Raw genomic sequence first — 13,476 nt, forward strand, 5'->3', positions numbered from 1 at the left:
CTTTTTTTTCTCAGTTCAGTTCAGAAAACACCAGAGAGTTTTAATGAAAAGAATCAAAAGCTGAGAATTTTAGTTTTTCTCATAGTCAACATTTTTCAGTTCAGACAATGCCAGTTACTGCAGTTGCAAGGGTTTTTATTGTATTTCTGCAACTTCTAAGCCCAAATAATTTGGGATGCAAGTTAGAATTGGAGGCATAATCAGAATTATGAATGATTCATATCACAAAGTTCAGATAGAAATCAGAAAATAGTCTCCACAATTGAAGAAGGAGAAACTATAAAGATCAGTTGAGTCGATGCTTTGAGTTGAGAAAGGGGAGTAATTTCTCTGCAAATTTGTCTTTGGGAACCAAGCTGAAACTTCATTTTAACGTTTGTGTCAAGATCATTCTAATTGTAATATTGCTTTGCTTGCTTTCTTTTCACCTGATGAAGGAGCGTCGCTCCGAAAGCTAGTGTGCTTCCAATTAAACCTGTTGGACTATAACCTGTGTGATTTTAAACTTTGTACAACACAGTCTAACACCGGCATCTCCAAATCAAAACTTCTGTTTCGTTATTAAATAATATTTGCATATGAATATTTTTCACTGAATTACCACCACGATTCCAGATTCAACAAAAAAAAGATCAACACACAGACACAGACAGTGCTGGCGAAACTCAGCATCTGTGGAGAATAAACAAAGTTCATGTTTTGAGTCAAGTGACCTTTCTTCAGACATGCGGAGTTTCTCCGCATGTCTGAAGAAGGGTCACTGGACTCAAAACATGAACTTTATTTTCTCTGTACAGATGCTGAGTGTTTTCCAGCAATTTCTGTTTGAGTGATTCAGACCTCCAGAGTCTGCAGTTTCTTTGTTTTATTTTGTATGGTCTATCAAGCCAGGATTCTTTCTGGGATCTGAATCGTCTGATAGTATCACAACCGGGATAACATACCTCTTAATTCTCCCCTTAAATGTCCTCTGCTTAAAGGAGAGAAATTTCAGGTTTTCTATTGTATCTATGTAATCGCAGACCCTCACCACTATTATCAGTCTTGCAATTCCCTCTGTGCTCCTTCAAATGTCATGGTATCCCCCAACAGTCTTCTACTAGAATGAAACAGAATAATATCTCATCCTTGAACATCACCTCTTTTTTTCCTTTATTTGAACACTCACTCCTTCTTCTACTGGCATAGAAAGGTTACAAAGTATGCACTGCAGCCAATTGCCCAGTTTTGCTTGAAGTCAGCTTTCCATCCTGTGACCTTGAGGCACATTCCAGGTGCATTGAATAGTATTACTTCCAAATAACTAACAATTTTTCTTCACCATTTCCAACACTCCTCTCTCATATTCAGCACGGGTATACCCATACCATGACATCTGCAAAGTCAAGAATGCAGCTTATCACCACCTTCCCACAGGGATGGGCAATAATTGTTAGACTTGCCAGCAATGCTTATGTCCTATTGGCATTTGATCATGGAAGAAGGAACATAAAGGGAATAAAACTCCTCCTGATTCTATGCGGAGGCAAGATGAAGATTTCTCTTGCCACAATGTACATTAATGATGTGTAAATGTTAGTGATCTAACTGCGCTGTTTGGCCCTTCAAAAGTTTACTATTCAGTGATAAGTGCTGCTCTCTGTGCAAGATGGACATTGTTGAGATTTGCTGCTTTGTCCTAACCATAGATTAGCAGGATGTTGTCTCCTGTCCACATTTACACATAAGGATGGACAGCAGTACCAGTGGGTGTGCTGGTGCTTGTGAAAGACAGGTCCCAACACGATGGACATTTTCAGGAGAGAAGAAGTGGGCAGAGGAACAATAAAATCCCAACTATGTCCCTAATAAGCGCCTGCCGAGCAATGGCTTAGAGTCTGGAGCCTTGTAATTTGAGAGATTTATAAGCCCCCTTGAAAATCCTTCTCCACCCAACCCAGTTCAACTTATTCATTCCACAATGCAGCAGAGATGAATACAATAAGGAGACAAGCAAAACATCTGTCACCAGGTTAAAGTTCAGATGAGGCGAGTGTGTATCTCAATAAGTAATATGTTTGCCTTCGAAACAAAAGCCTGTGGGCTCGAAAACAATCGCAGAGACTTTGGCTGTCCTGGACTATGAGCCCAGAGTTGAATGTGGTGAGACACTGCAGGAGCTGCCATCTCCAAGAGAAAACGTTAAAGTGAGGAGTCATCCAACCTCTCAAGGGGATGTAAAAGATTTCAAAGGGGAGGACGAGAGTGATGCTTTATGGGCAGGCCAATACATTTCCCTCATTCAAGACGATGACAAAAATGGCCAAGTGAGCATCAGGTTGTTTGTCATAGGACTTTGATGTTCACAAATTGGATGCTCCAACCAGAGATCTTCGAGTCATTCTGTTTATTTCCAGTTTTCTTCTTTTTTAATCAGCCTTTACACCACTTCATGTTCTCTCCTGAGGTACAGCAGGCTGGAGGAATGGAGCAGGATGGATTGGAGACTCACACAAAGTGGGGACGGTCAGTGGGACGGAGACCCGGACGGAGCGGGGACGGTCAGTGGGACAGAGACCCGGACGGAGCGGGGATGGTCAGTGGGATAGAGACCTGGATGGAGTGGGGACGGTCAGTGGGACGGAGACCCAGACGGAGCGGGGACGGTCAGTGGGACAGAGACCCGGACGGAGGGGGGACGGTCAGTGGGACAGAGACCCGGACGGAGCGGGGATGGTCAGTGGGATAGAGACCTGGATGGAGTGGGGATGGTCAGTGGGACGGAGACCCGGACGGAGGGGGGACGGTCAGTGGGACAGAGATCCGGACGGAGCGGGGACGGTCAGTGGGATGGAGATCCGGACGGAGCGGGGACGGTCAGTGGGACGGAGACCCGGACGGAGCAGGGACGGTCAGTGGGACAGAGACCCGTACGGAGCGGGGACGGTCAGTGGGACGGAGACCCGGACGGAGCAGGGACGGTCAGTGGGACAGAGACCCGTACGGAGCAGGGACGGTCAGTGGGACGGAGACCCGGACGGAGCAGGGACAGTCAGTGGGACAGAGACCCGGACGGAGCGAGGATGGTCAGTGGGACGGAGACCCGGACGGAGCAGGGACGGTCAGTGGGACAGAGACCCGTACGGAGCAGGGACGGTCAGTGGGACAGAGACCCGGACGGAGCGAGGATGATCAGTGGGACAGAGACCCGGACGGAGCGGGGACGGTCAGTGGGACGGAGACGGTCAGTGGGACAGAGACCCGTACAGAGTGGAGATGGGCAGTTTGCGAGCCCAGGCAGACCACGTGTGGAAGCGCCATGCTCTGATCTACTGCAGGCCCTTTAAGGATCGATTGTCATACTAAATCCAACTGTCTGTGTGGAGTTTGTATGTTCTCTCAGTGTCGGTGCGGGGGTTATTTCCCATGGTCCCCAAGATGTGCAGGTTAGGTAGATAGTGAATTGTCCGTAGTGGATAGGGATGTGTAGGTGCATTAGCCATGAGAAATGCAGGGTTATAGGGATAAAATACGGAGTGGATTTGGGTGGGATATTCTTTGGAGGGTTGTTTGGAGTCAATGGGCCAAATGGCCTGCTTCCACATTGCAGGGATTCTATGAACACTATGAGCTGTAAAGACTAACATTGTCTGACAGAAACAAACGCAACACCCTGGATTTCTCCATTGTCATGTGGTAATGGTGAGTATGGTCCACGACTTGTAGATGGCAATAATAATATTAATATAAACAGACAGCTTTGCTGAGCGGGTTATGAAATGCACAAAGCTACACTCCCAAATCGTCCTATTTGGGAGAGGGGGCGCGGTGGTCTTGAATGGGCTATGTGGTGGTGAGGGAAAGAAAAGGAGAGTTTCTTCTCTTCAGATGAACAGGAAAGTTACTCACCTCCTGCACATGATGCTGAGCAACCTGATCGCACGACCACCCAGGTGTAGTTGTGTTTCTGAACAGTGGTCTTGCTTTCATTAGCAGCAATCGGTAACGTGTATTCCCAGGCAATACCTGGATTTTTGCCTTGTAACAGGATCTGAAATGTAAGAATGGGGGTGGGGTAAGAGGGGAAGAAAGACACACATTGAATAGGTTTATTGTCAGTTACTGTCCTCTCCAAGCAAAATTACGCTCGAACGCAGGGGCAGATTTAATCGAGGTGTTCGAATTCACCAACAGCTTTGACAGAGTAGACAGGGGAAAGCTGAGGTTGCCAATGGCAGCTGTGTCAGTAACCAGAGGGGACAGATGTAAAATAACTAACTAAAAAATGAACATGCAAGAAGTTATTTTTTTAAAAGAGTTGCAAGAGCTGATTTGGAACATATACTCTCAAAGGGTCACTGAAGGAGATCCTCTCACAACCTTCAAACCAAAATTACATTTTTCTTTTGATTATTCACAGAATGTGGACATTGCTGGCTAGGCCAGCATTTATTCCCCGTCACAAGTTGTCCTTGGGAAGGTGGTGGTGAGCTGCCTTCTTGAACCACTGTAGACGACGTCTGTTGGAAAACCCCACTGTTATTTTCCTCACAACTCAACTCCTCTTGCAATAAAGACAAACAAAATCTAGTCAATGTTGGAGTGCGCATGCGCACTTGTGTGTGTGTGTGTGTGTGTATACTGTATATGAATACTCACACATGCATGAGTATGTTTTGGAGACATACAGGTCTAAGGCTTAGAGAAAGGCTGTTCAGTCTACCTAGTCTGCATCAGTCAAAAAAACCCACCTAATTATTCCAACTCCACTTCCCAGCACCTGTCTCATAGCCTTGGGTGCCTTGATATTGTAAGTGCACATCCAAATACTTCTTCAATGTTATGAGACTTTCTGCCTCTACCAGCCTCACAGGCAGTGAATGCCAGACTCACACCACTCTCAGAATGAAAAAAATCTTTCACATCCCCTCTAAACCTCCTGCCTCTTACCTTATATCTATGATCCCTTCACCAAAGAGATTTTTTTTTTCCCTATCGATGCCCCTTATAATTTATACAACTCAATCACGCCCCCTTTTCATCTTCTCTACTCCAAGGAAAGCAACCCCAGTCTATTCAATCTCACTTCACAACTGAAACTCTCCAGCCCTGGCAACATTCTGGTCAATCTCCTCTGCACTCTGATAGTGGATACTATATAGTGGATCCACTATAATGTGAATTTAAAACCACACACAATACTCTAGCTGTAGCCCAAGAAACATTTTATACAGTGCCAACATAATGTATGTGTTTATTGGTTTCCAAGCTGAGAAAATTCATGTTGCCTATTCACTGGTCCATGGTGAGAATTCATGAATTCTAGTCAAAATTAGTGTTCTGTGTCCCCAGTGAACTTGGCTGGATTCCGCAGACTGGAGAAGAAACACCTCATCTTCCGCCTTGGAAGCCTACAACCACACAGCATGAACATTGAATTCACCAGTTTCCAAATCTCCCCTCCACCCACCCCATCCCAGATCCAAACCCCCCACCCCCCCAACTCGGATCCACCCTCTTGACTGAACCTACCTGTCCATCTTCCTTCCCATCTACCCACTCCACAGTTCCCACCGACCTATCATCATCATCTCCTACCTTTGCTCAACTATTGCCTTAGCACTTACCTTTCCCCTAGCCCCACCCCATCCCCATTTATCTCTTAGCCCCCTTCCCCCTCCCCAGTCCTGAAGAAGGGTCCTGCCTGAAATGTCAACTCTACTGCTCCTCAGATGCTGCCAGAGCTTTTCCAGCACCACACTTTATCAACTCGGACTCTCCAGCATCTTCAGTCTTCACTTTCTCCTGGATTCTAACATCTACTATCATGGCACCAGAAATATGTGGTGTCTGTGCCACTGCAATTGCCTACAAATAACTAACACTCTCCTCTGCTCCAAATCTAAGTGAACAATCAAGAGGACTTAAGGGCAGAACACGTTACTAAGGTGCTGAAGAGGAAGTGGTCAGGCTAAGCTTGATTCCCAATCAGTGCATTCTTCACCAGTGGGCCATGAATTGGCAACATACTTCAAAATCCTCAAGTGTCCTCTGTGGTTCAGTCACTAACATCCCACCTCCGGGTAACAAGTTTGTGGTTTCAGGACTTGGACGCAAAAGTTAAGGCTGGTGGGGCATGAGTTGTCACCTTTCAGGTCAGACGTTAAACAGAGGTACGTGCTCACTCAGAGGTGAAAGATTCCCAAAGAAGGGCAGGATAGTTATCCCTGGTGTCCTGGGTCAATATTTAACTCTTAAATCAACATCATAAAAACAGACTCAGCTGGTTAATCTACTCTTGCTTTTTGTGGGATCTTGATGTGCACAAAACTGGCCACTTCACTTGCTACATCTACCAGTGACTCCACTTCAATACTTCATGGGTTGAAAGAAATCTAGTAGTTTTCTCAAACAAAAACCTCTTACTTCTTCTTGTGAAAGCTGTACATTTAACTAGTGTCTTGAATCAGAATAACCCAGCACAGAGAATGCTAACTGGTCTATCAAAGTCTGCACCAAAACTGCTGAAGATCAGAACCAACAGTCCCACACCCATTGTTCTTTCTCCACGTCCAATTTGCTCTCCAACTATTGAAATCCCTGTCTTTATCCGGTAAGCAAAGTTGCCATTGTCCCAGAGAAACATAGGACTGCTCTTTCAGTTATAGCTGTTGGTGGTTTAAACTGACAGTCACCACACCTCAGGTTAGGGGAGAGGTAGAGAAAGTATGACCTTCATGGTGACCTTAGGGAATGGAACCCATGCTGTCGGTGTCACTCGGCATCACAAGCTAGCCACTCGGCCAACTGAGATAACTGATTACACATCAGTACACATCACCAACATCATTCACAAAGCTGCAGAATAGCTGGAGAATGTGATGGGTCAGAAATTGACATTTCTCCTTTGAAATCCAAGTTCAAATCCAACCCAGAAAATGAAGGGGTGAAAATTTCAGTTGGCCTGAAAAGTTTGGATAGTCCAGTTCAGTTCCTAGCAACCACGGGTCTAGTGCCAAACTCAGAAGTTACTAGCAATTCTAGTAGATTAGGTAAAAAAAAACTGAACTGTGAGGAAAGGAGTTCCAGGATTTTGAGCCAGTGACAATGAAAGAACAGTGATATAGGTCCAAGTCGGGAAAGAGTGTGGCTTGGAGGGGAACTTGCCGAAGATGGTGTTCCCACAAATCTGCTGCTCTTGTCCTTCTAGATGGTCAAAGTCATGGGTTTGGAAGGTGTTACCGAAGGTACAATGTATTTAAGGTGAGGGCTGCAGCATATTGCTTGGGGAGAGCCATAGTTTTCTCCTGTGTCCAACATAACCAGGGAAATGTCAATAAGATTAGGTAGGATGCTGATATGCAATAGGCAGCAGCAGTCTGTGGCAGTTTACAGTCTGGGAGCTGGAGTTTTGAAATCCTGCAGAATGCAACGATAAGAAGTCACTACAAGACTATGATAGATGAACCAGTTTAGTTTTTTTCTCTCCCCTGATCTTTCTTCAATCTGTTTATGTTACAGAAAGAGAAACCTCTCGATATCCATCTGCTTCAATTCTTCACTGTTTCTTGCTCCTAATAAAAAAAATTGTAAACACAGTCTACTTTCAGGCTCCAACCTGTCGTCTCCTTTGTCCTAAAACTTCCAGAAGTTTCTGACCAGTTATCAGCTCTTTCTAAACTTTACGGTTGACATTAAAAAGCTTACCTCAGCATTATCAAACCCATGATAAGCGTCTTTCACATCGGCCTTTGTATGCCAAATACTGACATTAAACACAAAATGCTGCCCTCTTGACCACAGACTTTTAGTGCAATAAATTTTTACAGCTTCCTAAATCCTGATATACACTCTGTGGGATTGGAATGAGGCAGCTCCCTATATCTGTTTTCCCAAGTGTGCATTCCTGCTGAAGCCACGCTTTGAGAGTTTAGCTTCAGGCACAAGCTGTGGACAATGAGGCAGCAGCAACCTCCCGAATAAGTAACATGCCACTCATGTTCAATTATCTCTTTAAGGCGGGCCATTACCTTTATCACCAGATGTGCTGGAATTGCTTTGTCCCTTACCCTCGCAATGCCTTGGGCTAGACAGTGGGGTGAAAGCCAGCCAAAAGTTGTTGCTGGAAGTCACCATGCAGCAGTCCTTGGTGCAGTGCGTATGTGCACTAGGAAGGCAGCTAAGAAGTTTGGGTTCAGTTAAGCCACTGTCACAGAAACATAACCATAGAAAATAGCAGCTGTCGGCCATTCAGCAGTCTGAGCTTGCTCTGCCATTCAATACGTTCATGAGTGATCACCATCTCATTGTCCTGTTCCTACTTTCTCCCCATAACCTTGGATTCATTTAGCTCGAAGAGCTACATCTGACTCCTAGTTGAAAGCATTCGATATTCGGCCTCAACTGCTTTCTGTGACACAGAATTCCATAGGCTCACCACTCTCGGGTTGAAGATATTTCTCCTCAACTCAGGCCTGCCCTGTATCTTTAGGCTGTGACACCCTAGTCATCAGAACATCCTGCATTTACCCCGTCTCATCCTGTTAGAATTTTAACCATTTCTTTGAGATTCCCCCACACCTTTCTGAGCTCTGCTGAATATAATCCTAACTGATCCAGTCTCTCTTCATATGTCAATCCTGCCATCCCAGGAATCAATTTGGCAAAACCCTTTGTTGTTCTTTCTCCACAGCCAGAACATCCTTTCTCAGATAAGGAGACCATACCTACATGCAATGTTTCATTTGCAGAAGAGTCTACAGTTAGTTATTGGGAAATGCAACAGAAGATCCTTCAGCCATGGAGTGGTGAGACTATGGAACCCATTACTGCTACAGGTGAATAGCAAAGCAGCATTTCAGGAGAAGCTTGACATGAATATGAGGGAGGGATTTGTGAGAATACAGTACATACTGATAAGTTGGGTTGAATGACTTATTCCTATGTTGCATGCTCTACAATTTTTATTGGGAGAAAGTGAGGACTGCAGATGCTGGAGACCACAGTTGAAAAATGTGGTGCTGGAAAAACACAGCAGGCTAGGCAGCATCTGAGGAGCAGGAGAATCCTGAAGGGCTTATGCCCGAAACGTCGATTCTCCTGCTCCTCGGATGCTGCCTGGCCTGCTGTGTTTTTCCGGTGACACATTTTTCAACTACAATTTTCATTCTCTGTTTTGGACAAAACATTAAAACAACATATTAGGGAAGATGGTGTTACAGTGGTAACAGCAGTGGATGAGTAGTCTATAGACCCAGTCCAAAAGCTCTAAGGGCCTGATTTGAAATCCTATCACGATAATTCAATATCTAAATGCGGGTCTGAACGCTACTTTGTAATGATGTCATGATGTCATGATAGCTGTCATCGATGGTTGTGAAAACCCATCTGGTTCACTAACATCCTTTAAGGAATAGACTTATTTGGTCTGACCTACATGTGCCTTCAGATCACAGAAGCATGGTTGATTCTTAATCGTCCTTTGACATGGGCAGCAAAATCACTTTGTTCATGGCCAAATAAGGTTGAGCAACAATTGCTCCCTTGCAAGAGATCCTCTCATCACATGGTAAAAAGAATTGTGGGATGTGGACGTTACTGATAAGGCTGCCATTGTTTGACCATTCCAAATAGGTAGTCTCAAGAAGCTGATTCTGGGCCTTACTCAATAGCTGCTGGCCTGATCCATCTGAATGGCTGAACCATCGAATCTCCACAGTGTGGAAACAGGCCATTTGGCCCAACAAGTCCATACTAACCCCCGACGAGCATCCCACCCAGACCCATCCTCAGACACTATCCCTGTAACCCTGCATTTCTAATTCCTGATGAAGGGTTTATGCCTGAAATGTCTGTGTTTTTCCAGCATTACACTCTCCAACTCTGTATTTCCCATGGCTAATACACCAAAACCTTCACATCCCTGATCACTATGGATAATTTAGCATGGCTAATCCATCTAAACTGCACATCTTTGGACTGTGAGAGGAAACACAGACACAGGGGAAACGTGCAAACTCCACACAGTCACCCGAGGTTGGAATCGAACCTGAGTCCCTGGTGCTGTAAGGCAGCAGTGCTAACCACTGAGCCACCTTATTTGCTTAGCCACTTCAGAAGGAAACTAAGGAACAGCCACAAGAACATGAGGAATGAAAGTAAAGCCACCAAAGTTCTACCAGACCATAGGGCTTCTCTCTAATTAGAGAGAGAGAGACAATTAGTGGTGGTTTAACCTGGGGTCACCACTTCTCAGGCAATGGCAAAGCTGAGAACAAGAGTCCTTCAGTTTATGTAGGAATTGAACCCACACTATTGGTGTTAAGCTGCATTGCAAAACCAGTTGTCTGGCCAACCGAGCTAACTCAGAGCTCCCTCATAAAGCAGGTCTGTCAGCAACTGCAGGGAAGTTCTGAAGAAGAGTCATAGCAGATCGAAACGTTAACTCTGTTCCTCTCTCCATGGACACTGCCAGACCTGCTGAGTTCTTCCAGCATCCTCTGTGTCAAGGTCAGCAAAAAGCAAACTGGGGGTAAGAGGCATGTTTTCCAACTTAAACTACATTGCTTAATGCTCATTGTTGCTGATACTGCACCTTTATATTTCCACAGAGTCATAGAGTCACAGAGATGTACAGCACAGAAACAGACCTTCGGTCTAACTCATCCATGCCAACCAGGTATCCAAACCGAATCTAGTCCCATTTGCCAGCACTTGGCCCATATCCCTCTAAACCCTTTCTATTCATGTACCTTTCCAGGTACCTTTTAAGTGTTGCAATTATACCAGCCTCCATCACTTCCTTTGGCAGCTCATTCCATACACATACCACCCTCTGCATGAAAAATGTGCCCCTTAGGTCCCTTTTATATCTTCCCCCTCTCACCCTAAACCTATGCCCTCTAGTTCTGGACTCCCCCACACCACAGAAAAGACTTTGTCTATTTGTCCTATCCATGCACCCTCATGACTTTATAAGGTCACCCCCTCAGCCTTTGACACTCCAGGTAAAACAGCCCCAGCCGATTCAGCCAATTCTTACAGCTTAAACCCTCCAACCCTGGCAACATTCTTGTAAATCTTTTCTGAATCCTTTTAAGTTTCACAACATCCTTCCATTAGGAAAGAGACCAGAATTGCACGCAACATTCCTAAAGTGGCCTAACCAATGTCCTGTACAGCCACAACGTGACCTCCCAACTCTTGTACTCAATACTCTGATCAATAAAGGAAGCTTTTATTAAAATTCTGTTAAACAGTAAGATATGAACTGAGTTCCTCTGGATCATGAGTCTAGTTCTCAAGTTGATAGTGCAGTAATGTAACCATTGTGCTCCCTTAATTCATTTAATTAATTCACAGAAGAAGTGATCAATTATTGATATTTAATTGTTAAGGAAAGTTTTGAATCCTATCAGATGACTAAGACTCCACATGTTGTACACCCAGGGAAAAAGACAACAGTTACATAAGTTACGCTTGTTTTGATGATCAGAATGTATTGATCTTTCCAGACACGAAAAAGTGTGCATCTGCTACGCTTCAAATATCAAGTTTCAAAGCGTCGGCAGTACAAGGGGAAATGAGAATTTTCAAGTACCTATTCAGAATCGGCCACTTTGTGTGGGAATTCCAAGTGGAATCACCACCTGACAGACACATCATGCATTTTTCTGAGCAATATTAGGAAGGCATCAACTCGAAATGGGTTTGTGTGACACAGAGTGGGAGAGAGAGGATGATTGAGAGGAAAGGCCTCTTGAATCACCAAGAGAGCTCCTCCATTAAGACCCTGAACAGTCTTGTCTCACTTTTCATCATTCAGATTTCCCAGTGGTGTGGCATGGCTTGAATCCTGAGGGCACCAGGTTGTGAGAGGGGGCCCTCACATGCTCTAAAGAGAGGAGGCTGTGGAAACGATGCTGACGTCACAGGATAGCTCAGAGATCAGTTGTTTCTAGTTTGTGCTTTTTCAGAGACCACCCCTCTCTAACATCCCCCTACATCCTCAAATTCACTTTACTCACTGAAGCTGACTGATTCTTTTTAGAACGGTTGCTTTGGAGATTCTTACTCTCTGCATCCCATAATAGCTGCCTGTGACAACCCACTTGAGACAGGCCTGCAGGGCACACCCATTAAGAAATGTGTTTGGATGCTGCACTCCAGATGGCCTGACAAACGACTTCAAACACTGCATCGTACTTGAGAGGCAAAGCACTTTATTGCAGCTTATATCTCGAACACTTGTACAAACATTAGACCTCCACACAAAGCTCTCCAGAGAAGTGATGGCCCCTGACAGAACACGTCTAGCTATCTCCCCTCTCACTCAAAGACTATCTTCCGGAGACACTTCATTCTGTTTATCTTTTGTAAAAAAAAAGCTTTTATATTTTTTAACATAATGAACAAAATTCCTGACTCCCCTCAAGCCCCACATCGGTTCTCTTGCTGAATACAATACCTCATGTGAGGCTGAGCCACATAAACCATGAGGGTCTAGGTTTAATCCCCAGGCTGTCTGGCTCTCTTTCTACTAAAATGACAAACTGAGCTGATTTTAAGTAGAGTTACATTGGGACGTCACGTTCATAGAGTCACCACAGCACAGGAGCAGGACCTTCAGCCCATTCAGTTCTCTGTCAATTGTGGTTCTGGGGATAGCATACTTGCTTCTGCACCACAAGGTTCTGGCTTCAAGTCCCACTCCAGAGGACAGAAATCAAGGCTGACATTTCAGTGCAAGTAGAGAAGGAGTATTGTACTGTTGGAGATACCACTTTTCAGATTAGATGTTAAACCTTCTGGGGTGGATGTGAAAGATCTATGAAAAAAAAAGTGGATGGTTACCCTAGATGGTCCAACCAATGCTCATCATTCTGTCATGAATATGACAAACAGATTATATGGTCATATGATCATGGGAGGTAATGATCTAGTGGTAATATCGCTGCTTACTAAATCCAGGGAATCTAGGTTCAAATCCTGCCATGGTGGAATTAAAAAGTCCAACAATGACCATAAAACCATTGTCAATTGTCAGGAAAATCCCATCTGGTTCACAATGTTATTTAAAGAGGGATGTCTGTGAGTTTTGAGAAGATTTGTAGTTCAGGTTGAAGTTCTGGATGTGGACGAGCTGGCAAACCTTCCAGTTCAACGAGCAAACCTACATCCAGAGAGATGTCTGTTGTTCTTACTTGGTCTGGCCTACATGTGACTCCAGACCCACAGCAATGTTCTCTGGGCAAAAGGGGGTCTGACCAGTAATGCTCACATCCCTTTTAAAATATTTAAATAAAAACACATTGTTGCTTCAGTATGAAACCATTGATAGACTGTGAATATTAGTCGGTCATGCCTACACATCAAAAAGTAGCGACCGTGCCAGTTTGCACTCCAGCCAGTCTCATTCACCCACTGGAAAACCAAGGTCACTTAGAATATCTTTTCCTGATCAATCACAAGAGCTATCATAAGAAAATCTAATGTGGC

General features: G+C 44.6%; 1 protein-coding gene across 2 annotated transcripts in view; it reads right to left on the reverse strand.

Moving 5' to 3' along the window:
- The window catches only part of adamts18 (ADAM metallopeptidase with thrombospondin type 1 motif, 18), a 263,961-nt gene that overhangs the window by 67,289 nt on the left and 183,196 nt on the right, over positions 1-13,476 (reverse strand). For both annotated transcript variants that reach the window (XR_006314069.1, XM_043706550.1), the window contains exon 17: positions 3,889-4,030. Coding sequence is in view for 1 of the 2 variants with exons in the window: in XM_043706550.1 (XP_043562485.1) it covers positions 3,889-4,030 (142 nt within the window). In the remaining variant the exon portion in view is untranslated. The remainder of the gene's footprint in view (positions 1-3,888; positions 4,031-13,476) is intronic.

Source organism: Chiloscyllium plagiosum, chromosome 17 (genome assembly GCF_004010195.1).
Source record: "Chiloscyllium plagiosum isolate BGI_BamShark_2017 chromosome 17, ASM401019v2, whole genome shotgun sequence".
NCBI classification, from domain to species: domain Eukaryota; kingdom Metazoa; phylum Chordata; class Chondrichthyes; order Orectolobiformes; family Hemiscylliidae; genus Chiloscyllium; species Chiloscyllium plagiosum.